This window comes from Perca fluviatilis, chromosome 23 (assembly GCF_010015445.1).
Source record: "Perca fluviatilis chromosome 23, GENO_Pfluv_1.0, whole genome shotgun sequence".
In the NCBI taxonomy this organism is placed as follows: Eukaryota; Metazoa; Chordata; class Actinopteri; order Perciformes; family Percidae; genus Perca; species Perca fluviatilis.
Genome location: NC_053134.1, coordinates 7,634,147 through 7,650,886, shown reverse-complemented (window position 1 = coordinate 7,650,886; position 16,740 = coordinate 7,634,147). Strand labels below are relative to the sequence as shown.

Here is a 16,740-nt window from a genome sequence, read left to right as displayed (position 1 = left end):
CTGGAGGAGAATTTGGCTGTGAGTCCCTTTTTGGGGATTCCTTTTTTTTCCTGTCTCCACAGAAATACACTGCACCAACGGAGGAACTGGCCTACCAACATTCCTTCATGAAAGAAATATACCACCATAGCTGTGCAAGTTCAATAATAGTTATTTATATATATGAATAGATACATTAGGTTTACAGTTAGGCCATTTAGAAATATATGTTATTTTCTTTACACCACAATAAATAAATATGTCTGAATTTTTGGATGTAAATATCGGTTGTAACAGGCTGTAACGACATGACATCATATAATACCACGTATTACATGAAGCTGAACTATATCACGTCTTCCCTTTCCTGATTAGTACATGCCATGATAACATTTGAGAAAGGAAACCTGTAAAGCTGAGGAAAAACCTCTTTCTGTTTAACAAAACATAGTCTTCAGATTGTACTTTAATGTACTTTGACCTCAAGCTGAAGCTGAATTGTCCCTGATGTAACTAAATGGTGCTACATGGTAGATTCATTTATGCTGAAGACAACACATATATCAAATATCAGAGCTGGAACAATTACTTAATTAATTGATGAGTTGAACAACAGGAATTTAAACTGCAACAACATTGAAAACTAATCGAAGTATTTTTTTCTTAAACAAAAATGACAACAACAAAAAATCACTGTTCCAGCTCTTCAAATGTGAATATTTGCTGCTTCTTTTTTATTGCAATAAGTGTTAGTTGCAGCTGTGATATATAATGTCTATCACAGACGAAAATAATCCCTGGTTTTGTCGACATTGGGTTAATTTTCCGACGAAACTGAATACATACTTATTCTCTACAATCTACAATAGCTAAAAGAGTAACTCATCAAGGCGTTTCTGTTATATGAAGTAGGGCTTATTGTTCGTTTCCCCAAATGGCCATCGGGTGGCGGTAATCACCAGAACAGCTCCATGTAAGCCTGACATTCACAAGGCGAAGAAAAACAACATGTTTCCTCTGCAGGCAACCCTAAAGTTGGTCAAATTAATACACACCATTGTTTTCTAGACTAAAGGTAACATAAGAAATGTCATAGCTGGTCGTATGAGTGGACATGAACCCGCAATACACCGCGGCTACTGAATGAAACTACTGAATCGTAGCTATGTCATTGACTACGCCTGCGCACTCCGAACAGAATATCGAGCCGCCCTTCCTCCCCGCCAACTTGCACAGCAGGGTCGGGCGGACGTCGACTCGCAACAACCCCGAGTTAATTTTCTCATCTCATTGACTATTTTCCGAGGTAAAATGGAGAGCCCATATCGCGCTGAAAACGGTAAGTCAATGATAATTTAAACATATACCACCCATCGCGAGCTATCGGGTTTTCTTTTGGAATGTGAGCGCCCGATTTCAAACATGGCGTACCCCGCTCTGAGATGGCGGTGGCTTTGTGTACAGCGCTAGCGAGCTGATGTGTGCGGTAACGTTAGTTATCAGATGGAGCTTCGCCTCAGCTAAGCTAGTTATTAGCTAGCTAGCTGGGTAGTTAATCCATACTGGTATTTTATCATGATAGAAACGTTTTAACGTAACGTTAGTGGCAACTAACTGTTGGCATAGCTAGATAAGCGTTAGTTAGCTAGCAACTGACGTTGCCTTTGTGGGCTTCAACTAAAACTGCAAAGCTAGCTAGCTAGTTGCTAAAAACAAAAATACAAGACCGCTAGCTAACGTTTCAAAGTCAAGCTAAAATAGGAAAACACAAAATGCCCAAAAGGAAAAGTAATGTCACATTTACATTACCATTATATCAACTTGTGTAGCACAGACATTTGCAGCAATATTTGCCACTTTGTTTTGATGGTCATGTGTGGTGGTGAGTCATAATTACGACACAGTTGTTAGTCCATGAAGGCAACCAGGACCACTGGGAGTTTTGTGGCACGCCAGGGTAACTGACCCGGGTCCCAGGGTCGCTGGTTGTTGTATATCGTAATTAGTTAAAAGTTTTGTTGGAATAGTTTGGAAATATGATGGAAAACCGACGAAAAATCACTTAGTCGTTATTTCAGGTTAGATTGAGATTAAATAGATAAACGTGTGTTTTATTTAGCTACCACACACTAACTTACATATATTAAACCTGACGTCATGTAGGTTCCGGCATAGTACCACTGGTTGGTTTTGGGGTTGCAGGCAATGTATAATTAAGCTGCCATGTGTAATCAGCATGTGTGTACTGTACTTTATTGATACTGAAGTAGGGCTTTGTTTCATGAATCATTTTGTCCATAAAATGTAAGCAAATGCTGAAAAATAGTCTGCACAATATCCCAAACCTAAGTTGACGTAATTGCTTGTTTTGTTCATTGACATACAGTCCAATACCATAATAATATATTCAATGTATTATGATAAAAGACTAAGAAAACCAGTTTTTACTCACATTAGAGAAGCCTGTAACCAAATGTTTTTGGCAGTGTGCCACTAGATGAATTAATCTGGTCATGAAAGCCCTTTAATATAATATAAGTCATTTGTCTTATTTTTACAGTATAGCCTATGGACATTGTTTCGCTGCCACAGAAAGTTCCATGAATAAACCTCTGACACTAAAGACTACACACACTAGACCATGAAATTCCTATAAACTCTTTACTGAAACAGTGTAATGAGAATAAATATCTACTGTTTTTATATTTAATTTTTTTATAAAATAAATATTTATTATTCTTATTTGTGTGTAATTCATTCAAAATATTAAATGAGCTTGTGTAAAATACTTTTTGTATAAACGGTAACAATGTATATTCAATTTTTAATAAAAGTTTTATTAACTTTGAACATATTTCAATATCATTTAAATTCAGATTTTGACATTGTGAATTTTTTTCCAGATTCACCTCTTCTGCTGCCGTCTCTTCGCCTCTTCATACCCCCTCTGCGCTTGGTTTCTGCAGCCATGTGGCAGGCCGTCCAGAGGGGCAGCGTGCAGGATTATGGGATGGTGGAGGAGTTCATCAGCACAGTTTCAGAAATTGTACCTGAACTTTTGAATGCAGACCAGAAAGCTCAACTCCTCCTGGGGCTCAGAGCGCGGGTAAGACTGTGGGATATTACAATTGTGTGTTTGGCAAAGCCAGTTGATGGATTTTGAAAGTAAACATTAACCGACAACCACAGCAGTTCATTTCTCCCTTGCAGATGTTTAGCTGTCAAAGCAAGCAGTCTGCATTCCCCTTTGACTCAGTTGGTAATGACATACAAATTCACAGCATCTAAACCATAAAAAGCTAAGTTATTGCCTGACAGACAGTAAAGGTGAAGCTGATGAAGGGGTTTAATATTTCTTTGACAGAAAATGTCAGCATTACTTGCAAGACACTCTATGTCTCATCTGAAGGGTTATTCAAGATTAAAATTCCCCAGTTCTGGCTCTCGTGTGTCTGCTGTTAGTGAATAACATTTCCAGGTGCTGTACTGTCAGGAGTATTTACCCTGAGGGAAACGTTTTGTTGCAGGTGGTTCTTGAAATGTGTCGGGCCGAGCAGATAAGCGATACAGAAACCATCGAGATGCACCTGGAGCGGATCAAGACCCTCGTATCCACTTGGGCAGCACAGGTTAGCCTCTTTAAATGCAATATGTGGGTCAGCAGGGCTGTCATCAAATGATAAATAATATGATCATTTGATGGAAAACTTCTGCTTAAACTACACTTGTACATGTTTTTCTTCCAGCCGTGTTTTGCAGAGGTTGAGTTTCCAGAATCCAACTTTGTGGATCAAATTGAACTGCTGTTAAAAGACGCTGAAGAGAAGGAGAGGTTTTTCCAGGTTTGTGATTTGTTTCTTTGAATGTATGTGTTATGTTCAACTTATGTTTTATAGGATGACCTTCTTTATACTATTCTTTTCAGAATATGCGGTATAATATGCAGTGGTTGTGAGGGCACTTGAACATTAAACTGTACACTTTGTTCCAGGATGTTTTTCCGACGGATTTTGGGCCTGACTATGACAGCGCTCTACAGGTGCTAATGCTGGACTTCCTGTCCAGACTGGAGAAGCTTCTTCCAGTACCAGATATTCAGCAGGTACTGGAACCGCTGTAGAAAACTAAACTTTTTACCAGTCAGCTCTTCTGTTTCCTATTTTTGGATCCGGTCTACACTTACAGAGGATATCATGATCTCCGATATTGATCGCCAAATAAACACCATACATCCGCTTAGAAATCATAGAAAGAAGATGCTCCTTATAACTCCAGAACTTGCCATGAAGCATCACATTTCAAAGTTTTCTAGGGTATCAAAGTATTTCAGTGATCGTTGTCTGTACATCCATTGGTACATCGCAACAGGAACTGCTAATAGATAATTCGGCATACTTTTAATGGTTCCAAATTGTAAACAAAACAATAGGGCTCAAGTTGTAGCCCACAGTGTTACTCATGAAATCTCATTGACTTTTATACTTTTTGATGTTTACATCCCCAAAATCTATTAATAATACCTTTGGTTCCTGTTTTTCACTATCAGTATTTGTTTGACATTACTAAAGCTCAGAATAACCCATCAGCATGTTGTTTTTTATATTGCTTATACTCTCTTATATCCATTTATGTTTGCCCTGTGAACATACAGACAAAATGACAGACATTTCTGAGTAGCCAACTTAAAACATACAAGTAAGACAGATGAGCGTGTGTCTTCAGCTCAATTTGTATTTACTTTTTCTTACTGTAATCTTGTTTCTCTTCCCTAGACTGCATCCATGCTGAGTGCCGTCCCATCTGCCCTGGAGGAGTGTGTGCACTCTGTTCCTGACCCACAGCACCTGAAAACTGTCCTCCTCTACCACACAACACTGGGACATTTTGATTTATCTGGTGAGTCTGAGTCTATCTGGGCCGCATGTACAGTATTATAACCTTCATTCAATTCAATCAGTTATAATTATTATACATACAGACATACATACGTTATTATATTACACTCACAAAAACATGTATTATTATATACATGCTGTATTCCAATATGAACCTATTTTTAACTTTAATTTCTGCACAGGTTATTATATAAGTGAGACCACTATCTAATCATTTATAAGTTTAAACAACTTCAATTTCAGTGCCACTATGTGTATGGATGGCAGAGGGATGTAAGATTTAACTATGGGTTCTTGAGAATAAAACACGTTTTATTTTTGTTTGTTTATAGCCACTGACCATAAAACTGATGGGATTCTTATTTTCCCCACAGATGAAACGCAGACCATTCCTTCTTCCTTTGGGAATTGCATCCTCTCTTCGCTCTCCCTCCCTCAGCTGGAAAAGGTTGTAATTGATGCAGACCAAATACAGTTACAGCCTTCATCGGAGCATATGCAAGCTTGTATGACTGTTCAGGTGGAAGGTGAAACTGTGACACTGTTGGACTACATACAGATAGAACCGCCGTCAGGTTTGGTTGATCCTGATGAGGAGGAGGAGGATGATGATGAAGAAGATGAAGTAAATGTGGATGAAACTGAGGATGTCAGTGACGCTCTGAAGCCAGCAGCTTTTCAACCACTGAAACAAAGCAAACGGCTCCAGGTAAAGAGAAAAGCTGTAAAAGAAAAAGAATCAACGACAGCTAAGAGGCAAAGAAGGAAGTACCCCAATAATAAGACCTGTCCTGTGTGCAATAAGATTTTCCTGCGGGCTGCAGCCATGAGACGACACCAGGAAACTCATTCAGCCAATCGGGAATTCAAGTACAAGTGCGCCAACTGTGACAAACGATTCAGGGACCATTACGACATGAACCGACACAACATGCGCGTTCATGAGAAGGATGAGATCGGTAACAATGCTAAAGAGGAGGACGCAGGAGATCCCAGCACTTCTGAGATGTCGGAAAACAAAAATTGCACTCTGTGTGGGAAGTATTTTGGCCGTCAAGCAGACATGGAGCGGCACATGAGGTCCCACTCAGAGGACCGCCCGTATAACTGTTGTTTCTGTGAGAAGAAATTTAAGAATCCTTATGTCTTAAAGAGACACCAGCAGGAGATTTGTAAGAGCAGAGAGCTGAAAAGGCCGAAGAAGAGAGAGCCGCAGCGCTCAAATCCACAGCCGCCATCGGAGGCGTCGACGGAGGGCAAAGTGTGTCCCATCTGCAGCAGAGTCCTGCCTTGCACGGCAGACATCGCAAAGCATTTACGATCTCACACGGAAGAGCGTCCTTTTATTTGCCTCACTTGTGAGAAGGGCTTCAAGTACAAGGACACGTTGAAGAAGCATCAGATTATTCACGGTCACGAGGGAATCCGAGAGGAGCAGAGCAAGACGGTGGAACAGATTTTGGCTGAAGCCGATGCAGGTAACCTTGATAAAAAAGAAATACACCTGGATGCACCGGCAGGCACTTCTAAAGAGTCTCCTTCGCCTGTGCAAAAAGTCAAGAAAAAATCATCCAAAGTGTGTCCTGTCTGTTCTCGGGCGTTTGACAGTGTCAAAACACTGAACAGGCACATACAGTGTCACACAGAGGACCGCCCTTATCACTGCATCCACTGCAAGAAGCGTTTTAAACACATGCACGGGCTGAAAAGACACCAGATTTATGCCATTTGTCATAAGAAAATCGCCCGATTCTCGTGGAAAAAAGAGCAGAGAGCTGGGCCCAGCCAAAGCGAAGTCCCCACCACTGACCCACAACAGGGGCCAACCCTGAAAATACCCGTGTGGTGTTCCAACTGCGGCAAACACTTTGAATACCCGTCCGCTTTGAAGGAGCACCAACAAAACGTTTGCAAAGTGGAAGTGAGCGATATCATGAAATGTGACGACTGCGGGAAAGAGTTTAAGAGCATGACGATGCTCAAAGTGCACCAGAGGATTCACGATCCGCTCTACTGCAAAGAGTGCGGCAAGATACTCGCCAACGAGCCCGCCTTTGAGAGACACAAGCTCATGCACAGGCCGATGCAGTGCACGATGTGCGATAAGACTTTTACTTTGCTGAGGCGCTTGAGGGAACACTACGAGAAGCAGCACGAGTTCACCGGGCCGTATCCTTGTGCACAATGTGACAAAACCTTCATCCAGCTCTCCTACCTCGCCATCCACCAGAGAATCCACAAAGGAGAGTTCCCTTACATTTGCAGCATGTGTCCAGAGAAGTTCCGGTCCTCCAACTGTCTGACGGTTCATCAGAGGAAGCACACCGGGGAGAAACCCTTCCTGTGCTGGCAGTGTGGGAAGTGTTACCGCTCGGCCTCCGAGCTCACGGTGCACATGGGAACCCACTCCGAGGAGAAGCCCTGGGCCTGCACGCAGTGCGACATGGCCTACCGCACGAGGCTGCAGCTGACGAACCACGTCGAACAAATCCACATCGGCGTCAGGTATCCCTGCAACAGCTGTGGGAAGCAGTTCATGAAGGAGACGTCCCTGAAGAGGCACGAGCTCATCCACACAGGCGAGCGGCCACACCAGTGCACGGTGTGCGGCAAGACCTTCCTGACCGCCAACGAGCTCCGGCTCCATAACCGCTATCACACCGGGGAGCGCCCGTACAAGTGCGAAGTGTGCGGGAAAGCCTTCATTCAGTCGGGATATCTGAAGTCGCACATGCGCATCCACACAGGAGAAAAGCCATTCAAATGTGACGTATGTGATAAAGGCTTCAGGTTGTCCTATCACATGAAGAAACACAGACGCACTCACGCCGGGAAGCCAAAGAGCTACGTCTGTGAGGAGTGCGGGTTGGCGTTCCTCCATAAAAAGTCTCTTTGGGAACACTCGCTCAGTCACAACGTGAAAGTCGAACCATCATTCGCTAACGAAGTGAGAATAGAATTTCAGTAGAAATCCTTGTATTTCATGCAGGTTGTTTTCATTATTTTTATATATATATATATATATATATATATATATATATACATACATACATACATACACACACACACACACACACACACACACACACACACACACACACACACACACACACACACACACGTTCTGAGCTGGTATCGTCATCATTTCAAAACACTTCATTCTTCGTTTGCTCTTTATTCAATTTCTTTTTTCTTCTTTTTTTACCAATTTGTAAGTTGCTTCTTTTTCCTCCTCGTTGCTTTACAGTGTTGATTCACATGTTCTATGAAGCATATTGATGATCTATGAGGCATGTATATATTGAAGGCCAATGTATTGTTTCAGCTTACATGGCTTTTTGAAATAAATTTATCTTGAATGTCATTTTTGCTCCCTTCTTTTTTTATTTAAATAATAGTGATGAAAAGGTTATCGATTGAGAGTCCAGTGACAGGAAATCAAACAAATAATTGGCAACAGTTGATCAACCAGATGATCAACTATTTGTTTAACTCTGTTAGTGTACATTAATTATCTTTATGGTTAGTCAAACAGAATAAGCAATTTAAAGTTGTCACCCAGGGCTCTAGGAAACTAGACATCTTTCATGGTTTTCTGACATTTTAAATGAGACATTTGGCTATAATGTATATGAAAAACCAGCAGCTGAACTGCGTTAAGACAATTTTTACAGCACTTTGCACTGATCCTTGCATGTTATGTTCATTTGGCACTAAAGTTCCTAAAAAAAAAATTGAAATTTGTCAAGACTTAAGTTCAGACAGTTTGATTAAAACAGGCTTTACCATGTGGTTATTTCGTATAGACTATTTATTGAATTGCCAGAAAACATGCTATGGCGTGATACATATATCGTTTTCAAGCTATGAAATGACCTGATTTTGGCCATATTGCCCTACATGCAAAATAACACACTGATTAAAAGATGACATACTTGTAATATATATTCACCTTATTTCATGACCTATTGAATCTTACAATTAAATATTTAAGATCTCCTTCAGAAGTGTTTTATGGAAGATGCTTTAAATGATTTGTTTCTAAGATGTTTTTTCCCGTAACAAACTTCAAATACCTCATTGAAAATGACACAAAAATAAATAAATTAGCTTCTTCTCCCCCATAAAAAAAAATCCAGATTCTACAAATATGCAAATAATGTTCATTTCTAGATCTGGACCACGATTGCCTCCCAAACTAGTTGTGATGTCACAAAATCCCACTCGTACGTACATGTCAAAGATTTTATGCAGATGTCAAACGGCACATACATCGTTCTGCACGGTGAAGCTCAAACATCTATTGAAAGTAAAAGCAAAACACATTTTTGAATCCTGTTTCAGCGCCCAGCAGGTTCAGCAATGCTTGTTAGTGTTTTGTCAGAAGCTCTAGGAACCAGAAGATGGCAGTATAGTAGTGATAATGAGCATCAGCCAGCTTAGCGGCTGTATTTCACAAGCGAGGGAGAGCTGTCAGTATTGCCCCCTGCTGCCTCAGCTTGTGTTGGAAGCTCTTGACTCTGCAAGCTTCCTTATACATAAATAATACCGTGTTTATCCTTCATTAGCATGCGTATCTCATGGATAGCATGCATAAATACATCTGTTTACGTTGTAATTTGCAGGGAAGCTTGTTTGTTTATGCATTGTTTTACTTTATGCAACATGAATTTCCCAATGATTGTTTATACAAGCTCAGTGACTTCAAATCAATATTTATCCTCTGCTCTTCCTCACAGTCCGTGTCACCTGTTTACTCGGCCTGAGTGACAGTTTCAACCACAGCGACTAGAGCAGCATCTCTTCCCTATTCCCGAGAAACTGCTCCCGTCTCTCCAAAAAATCAAAGGCCAACTGAGTCAGAGCCTCTCCAGAGTGTTGGGAGCAGATCACTTTTTAACCCAAAGCATATTGATTTATATGGGGCTGTAATTGCTTCAGTGTGTCCTGGATTATTCCCCCCGTAATTGAGGCCTGGCAGAGGTCTCTTTACTAGACATAGCCTCCACGGTGCCAGGTGGTGGGCAGAGAGGAGCACCACACCCATTCCTCAGCCAGCCGGAGAGAGCCAAGGAGCAGTGGCCCCTTACCCCCCAAAACCACTCCTCGTCTTGGGATAAGTAAACGGCACAAACGGTACACTTCCATGCATGCTTTGAGGTATCTCGCGCAGGCCCTCGTCCAGCTCTAATTGCAGTATGAGGCAGCACATTAGGAGTAAAGCTGGATGGCACGGACAGCTCGCTGCAGTATCACTGACACTAAAAAGTCCTGAATGTGTGCATTTCTTTTGGGATATTTGGCTCTTGTGTGTGGTTTGTCTCTCCAGGATTAGTTGTGTTTTACCAAACCGCATATTAAGGCTGTAATTACCGTACATGCTATTGTTCAAGTATTGGTTTGTTTTGTGTTTTTGTTCGTGACTCAGTGGAACATTCCTGGATTTTGTAATAGACGGAATGCTTGCAAGCTCTAACAGGTCTCGAGATTTCCGTGGTGTCACAAGTACAGGGCAGGGGGTAGACAAAATAATATAAACACTCCACGGAGAAGTGCCATACGTTGCACCTGCGGTCATGGGGCCAGGAGATGATTGAATATATAACAAAGAAAACTGTATTTCTGTTGCACAAAAATATGTTTTCTAATTTTTGCTTTTCTTTTTGAAATACTGAACACTTTCACCTCCTCAGGCCTTGAAATATCTTTCAAATGAAACAATCAGAGAGGCAAAAATCAGTCTTTCATAGAACTATTAAGGCCATAACTTCTAATGAGGGGTGACAATTGATTAGTTTAAATGGATCAAGCCAAAAAGACTGGGGACCAATATTTTTATAGTAATAATTCAAAAGGCTTTTTGTAGGATTGCTCATAGTAATGAAACCACAGAGAATTAGCACCAAATTTAGTTTCTTTAACCTGCTTTAGCTTTATAGCATAGTTACTATACGGTTCAGTCTATTTGCTCTCGTCAGATTTGTTTCCAGCTGCAGCAGGCAGCACTTTTTCAGAAAGTTTTCTTCTTCACCATCTCCTGAGTGGAAATATCTGTCTCTTTTGCTGCTAAATGCTCCACTATTGTGTTTCCACCAAGCATTCCAGATCAGTTTGTTATACATTAGAACGGTTATTTTCAGTACCACCTCGGTCGAAGTTCCGAGCGAGCTGAGCCGATACTAGAAGGTGGAGTTAACACACTGCAGACCACTGATTGGTCAGAGAGAATCGTCACTATCGTGACACGGGACATCCTGCACAAACCCGCCATTGCAGCCCTTAAAACTAAGTCGTACACTACGCTGTACAATTGACATAGTGCAGGCGTTCCTCTGCGTGGGTGCCAATGAAAAGATTCAGCCAGTGTTGCGTTAAAAAAAGATGTCAAGGCAGTTTTGTGTGGCGTCGCTATGCCGATCAGCTAAGAAACACCGCCTGCACTGAAGTGGTACTATCCACAGTGGAAAACAAAGAGAGAAAACCACTTGTACTTAATAATGTGAGTCGAGCAGAGCCGTACCACGCAGAGGAAACATGGCATTAGTTCACCAGCTAGTTGCTAACTTTGCCGTTTGGTGCTGAGCAGGTAGAGTAGCGTACAATGGGTTTATCTGAGCTCTTTTTCTTAAAACAGCTGCCTGTTTGGTAATAAGTCACAGTTTGTCACCATAAGCAACACCTTTCGTATTATTGTCATTCGATCCATTTTTTATATGAAGATATTGATTAGTTCAGCTTTAACACAACTAATCAGTATTGTTTAGACTTAAATGAATCACCTACTTTAGACTAATAGTCCATTTTTTGTCGACCTCCCTTTTGGTTGTTCAGCCACAAAGAACAAGACACTTTCCCATTAGCTGAACAGACCGGTAACAGAGAAACTTAAAGTAAATAACAGCTGGAAGTCCCAGTGAGAATGTGGCTATATTGTTTTCATCACAAGTAAATGGGCGGGGGGGGTGCAGCCTCCACGTTTAGTTTCCTGAGAAACTGATGTGATTTGATGAAAACGCTGCCACTGCCAGCATGTTCAGCGATCACAAACAGTTAAACTGTCCCAGAGATATTTTTGAAAAAGTAGGTTTTGATCATCAACAGGCACCACGGAATTTCCTGGCCTTTTTGCCAAAATACTATGACCCCTGCAAGTTACTACGGAAACATAGCATATCAAAACAAGTGCCCCATTTCTTGCTTTTGCTCCATGACGCACCTTTATTTCTTCCATATGAACAGCGTATGGCACAGCACAGGGCTTTGATAACAATATCTGCCTTGAATGCACGTGCCCGCACTACACTTTGTTTAACCACAAAGCTTAGGAAAGTAATACACACACAGAAAAACTACCCCGACAATCACTTGCAAAAGATACTTTCATTGTTTTTGTAAAAAAAAAAAAAATGTTTTAGTCAATTGATAAAAGGGGAAATATAACACAGTGAACCCATTGAGCTGCAAAACCCCTCAGACTAATCACAAGAATAGAGGATTGCTGTACTCATTAAGTGTGTTTACATGCATGCGCTTCCTTGCATGTGTGTCCTCAAGTGAACGCGCGTGTGTGTGTGTGCCCAGACATATCCCCAGCCTCACACATTCCGTCCCATCTCGGGTACCAGCCCTGCAGTAGCCACACACACAGCCTCCATCCTCCCTCTCCCTGGCTTTTTCATCCACTCTAATTCTTCCTCAGTCCTCTCACTTTCATCCACTCGCATTCATTTGCATTCTGCACCGCTGTCTGCGTGTCTCTCTGACTTGGACATTTGTTTGGCAGGAGAGACCAGACGGGATGCTGTTAACACTGCAAAAAGTGTCTGTTTTTGCAAGTCTATTGCTTTTTGTTAATGTATATAGATTCTTCCAAATATAAAGTGACTCTGCTTGATGTCAAATTGTTTCAATAATTTTTCTTTTGTGACTATAACTCTCTTTACAAGGCCGGCCCCCCTTACCTATAATCAAAAACATTGCATTACATTCAAGAAAATCTCCTTTAAAAAGTGGGAATCTGTGGTTAGTAAGTGGAACTATTGTGATGGCATCCTATTTAAACACTTCCACAGAAGAAAACTTGTGATTCTAAAACTTTAAAAGTCACTCGTGTTCAAAATGACTTGCAGAGATGCACATTTTTTGCAGTGAACACTTTCTTCTTTCTACACCAGAAGGGAGTGAAAACCAGCCTTTCCCTGGTCAATGAGTTCACTGGGGCGGACGTCTCCTTAGACAAGGCTGCAGGGGGGTTAGGAGGGAGAGGTGGTGGTGGTGGTGAGAGGCGGGGGTTTGCAACCGAAGAGAAAAGAGAGTCAGACTGAGGGAGGAAGAGAGAGAAACCTGGCACCAAGACAGTTCGCCGAACAAGGGAAGGTCAGCCCCCCTCTACCCCCCTTCTTCTTCTCCTTCTTCTTCCTACTACTGCATCAGCAGATGTACAGCACAAGCCAATTATCAATAATGCCATACCGCAATGATAACAGGAAAGTCTGTGATGGAGCATTTACATGCTATATTGTGGGGGGGGTTTATGTCAAGAGTCAGTGAAAGATGAGATAATTTCACATCTAAGATCAGCTACTGACAGAGAGGCTTATGGGCATCAGTGACCGGCTCCGTCCCTGATCTGAAGCTAACAAGGTCATCCTCTGGTCTGAAAGCAGCTTTGTCCCTCTAATCAGAGGAGGAGCATCATCATCATCATCATATTCAGCGCTGTATCAGCAGCTCTTGACAGTGACCCAATCCACCAGGGAGGCAAACAGGGACGCTGATCGGTGTACGTCTCAAGCAGCAGTCCTGAGAGGAAGATAAGTCTGCTCAAAGATTGACAAGAAGCTGTGATTTTAAATGCAGATTTGTTATTTAATGCACGACCATCTGCAAACATGCATTTTGTATAAATGTGAGGCTGCAAAGCAGGGCTGCAACTACAATTATTGTTGTCAATTCATCGCTTAGTCTTTGAAAACTTAAAAATATACTCATCACAATTTCCCAGAACGCAAAGTAATGTCTTCCAATCGCATGTTTTGTCCCACCAACTGTCCAAAACCCCAAGGTATTCAGTTTACCATCATAAATGACAAAGAAAAATGTTGCTTATTACTCTTCACACCACAGTAAGTCCACAGTCCAAAAACCAGAGGTATTCAATTTCCTAAGAAAAAGACTAAGAAAACCAATATTCACCTTTTTGAAGTTGGTACCAATCAATTTTTGGTTTTTCTGGTTAAGAAAAACGTGAACAATTAATCTATTATCAAAAATGTTGCAGATTAGATTAGGAGTTTCACGAAATCAAACCTCATTTTTGTATACTATTTATGGTCCACATTGTTTCTGCAATAGCCACTCAATGTAGTTACATTCAGTAATTATCTCTTTATATAGTAGTTTTTATTGGTTTATTGGTTTACGAGGGCTTTACAGGAAAACGAGGCTAGCATGTAATCCAGAACAATTTTATCTCATATCAGCTGCACTGTTTTTTCACTCTCCGGCAGTCGTAGCAGAGCTCTTTGAAGTTACTGCTAATGCGAACCGAACATTTGCTACTGTTTCACATTAAAAAGCATTCAACTGGTGAAACGTGGGATGGCTTTCATTCTGAAGCAGCCACAGGAAATGTAATGTATTTATAGTGGTTAGTGCTAACTAGTGATAGACCGATTTTATCGGCCGGGCCGATATATCGGGCCGATATTTGCGTTTTTACGTATCGGCAGCGGCTGCTGCGTTCGCCGATAGTTTTTTCCCGGCATTATTTATAGACAGGCGTCCACAGGCCGCTCTGTGTTGCTGCAGTTCACGTGCAGACCATGCACTGCCCCTCCCCCGCTAGCAGAGTGCTGGACCATGGCAGTCTTAAATTACAAATCAAGCACTTTATTTCAATGGCTACTTTTCAGGTTTATTGTTTTCTTAAATTATTTAAATGTGTTGACAAAGGACATTTTGTGATGACCTGATTATATCTGTTTTATAATATGTCAGCAAGCAAAGCATCATCTATGCTGTGTTGTAGATGTTTATGAAAGCCTTTTACCCTTGCACAGTTAACCATATGCAGCACAGCCATCCATATGATGCACATTGCACACATCATTTGGGTGATATGAATGTAAGATGATTGCAGAAGTGACACTGATCTGTGTTTTTGTATTTTTAAAGAAATGGCAGAGCAGATTCCGAAAACAAATCCAGTGCGGCAGGGTTTCCATTTTTATGATTTAAATTGAGGGAGCAAAATCAGTATCAGCTCCAAATATCGGCTCAAGAAAATCGACAGCCCGTATCGGTCATCGGCTAAGGCTGATGAAAAAAGAATCGGTATCGGCACTAAAAAATCCATGTCGGTCGATCCCTAGTGTTAACCAATATTATTAATCAAAAATGTGACTATTGAACAGGACAACAATCATTTTCTGTGTTTATTTTTTTAAATCAAGGGATCCATTTTAAATACTGCAGGGAGTAGCTGTTAGCCTAGCTATCTAACAAACTTCACTGTGCTCTGTTGCGTGGAAAACTACTCGTGCCGTGTGCAGCATGAAGTCAGATCGCGGTTCAGTTATTACTGATTGACTTCTTTATTAACACTATATTCATTTGTTTGGCTGCACTGTAAACAGATACACCAGCTGCTCTTCTGTTGTGTATCTCACAAAGCTGCTCAATGAGTGTTTGCCATAGTATTAAACCAAACTTGCTGTTACCACGGTGACCACAACGTTTCTGTTGATCAACCAATTGCTCATTTAGCTCAATGCTTTCCAAAGATTTTGGCTGGTGACTCTTTAAAATGAACCAATGCCGACCTACGACTCCTCGTCACAGGTTGCATCAACTGTGAGAGCGATTTCCCTTCTTAGATAATTTAACTTGAACCATTTTTACGAAACAATCCTGTATTTCTCAACAAAAAACCTTTTGTTTGACAGTTTTTTCTTCTTCTTCAACTTGGGATCCCTCTCATTTATCTTGCGACCCCTTCAAGAGCCCCAACCCTCGTGTTTGAAACCACTCATTTATAAGTTTTGATAGGAGTGGCCTCTGCAGCCTCAGTGCCATGAGTGCCATTCAGTGCTGTTGGTGTCATGTCAGGACGTTTGATCGGTCTGTGTTTTGACCCACTTCACTCTAACAACCCTAACTGTTGCGTGTCTTTTAGCCTCGGCCCCCTTTGGATCCGACCCTGCTTGTGATGCACTTAAACACACTGGCCGAGCATGCTGGGATACGTGCTGGTGTCCTGTTTTATGATTGGGTCACAGCACTGATCTCATGTTCAGTGCTTGGATCAGTGTTGATATGCCGTTCCTGCTGGAAACAAGTCTCTTTAAGCCCTGGCCTCGTGTGAAGCTGTGGTCTGTCATTGCAGGGGCTTTGCCCCCCCCGTGGCACAGTGGGAACACTGGGTCCCTCACTTTAACTTATGAGGGTGGGTGGCTTTACACAGTAGGTGCCATCAAGTCTTACTATAGCATCTGGCTCTGTAGTTTGCTCTAAGGAGGTTGGCTAAAATATGAAATAAATATCCTTTTCCTCATAAATGCAAATTTTTTTTGTTTTTCCACACTTTTCTTCACATCAGTCACTCAGTTCTTGAACACATCAAATGTCATCAGATCTCATTTGCCGACAAACCTGCATGTATTGACTCAATTTCAACACAGAAACCAGAGCATTACCTTATTTCTGAAAAGAAATGACAGAAACAAAGTGCAGAAAAGGAATAAATCCTGCACATAAGCACAAAGTTCAGAGAGAACAGGACTTCAGATTAAGCTCTTCTGTTTACCTCAGGTTATATATTTGCTCTGTATTGCAATATCATTTCTTTTCATAATCACGCTTTTTT

General features: G+C 41.4%; 1 protein-coding gene across 1 annotated transcript; it reads left to right on the top strand.

Moving 5' to 3' along the window:
- The first annotated feature begins 983 nt into the window (after positions 1 to 983).
- On the top strand, positions 984 to 8,238 carry LOC120553252 (zinc finger protein 11-like). The gene is made up of 7 exons (XM_039791471.1): positions 984 to 1,318; positions 2,883 to 3,085; positions 3,507 to 3,608; positions 3,726 to 3,821; positions 3,971 to 4,081; positions 4,752 to 4,875; positions 5,249 to 8,238. Exons 1-7 carry the CDS (start codon positions 1,123 to 1,125, stop codon positions 7,840 to 7,842), a joined length of 3,426 nt encoding a protein of 1,141 aa, XP_039647405.1. The 5' UTR covers positions 984 to 1,122; the 3' UTR covers positions 7,843 to 8,238.
- The last annotated feature ends 8,502 nt before the right edge of the window (positions 8,239 to 16,740 follow it).

What these genes read in the sequence shown, in the direction of transcription:
- LOC120553252 (XM_039791471.1), top strand. Translation starts at nt 1,123, where the DNA reads ATGAAACTACTGAATCGTAGCTATGTCATTGACTACGCCTGCGCACTC. An exon ending in CCCATATCGCGCTGAAAACG is followed by an intron (nt 1,319 to 2,882) that starts GTAAGTCAATGA and finishes ATTTTTTTCCAG; the next exon opens with ATTCACCTCTTCTGCTGCCG. An exon ending in AGAAGGAGAGGTTTTTCCAG is followed by an intron (nt 3,822 to 3,970) that starts GTTTGTGATTTG and finishes ACTTTGTTCCAG; the next exon opens with GATGTTTTTCCGACGGATTT.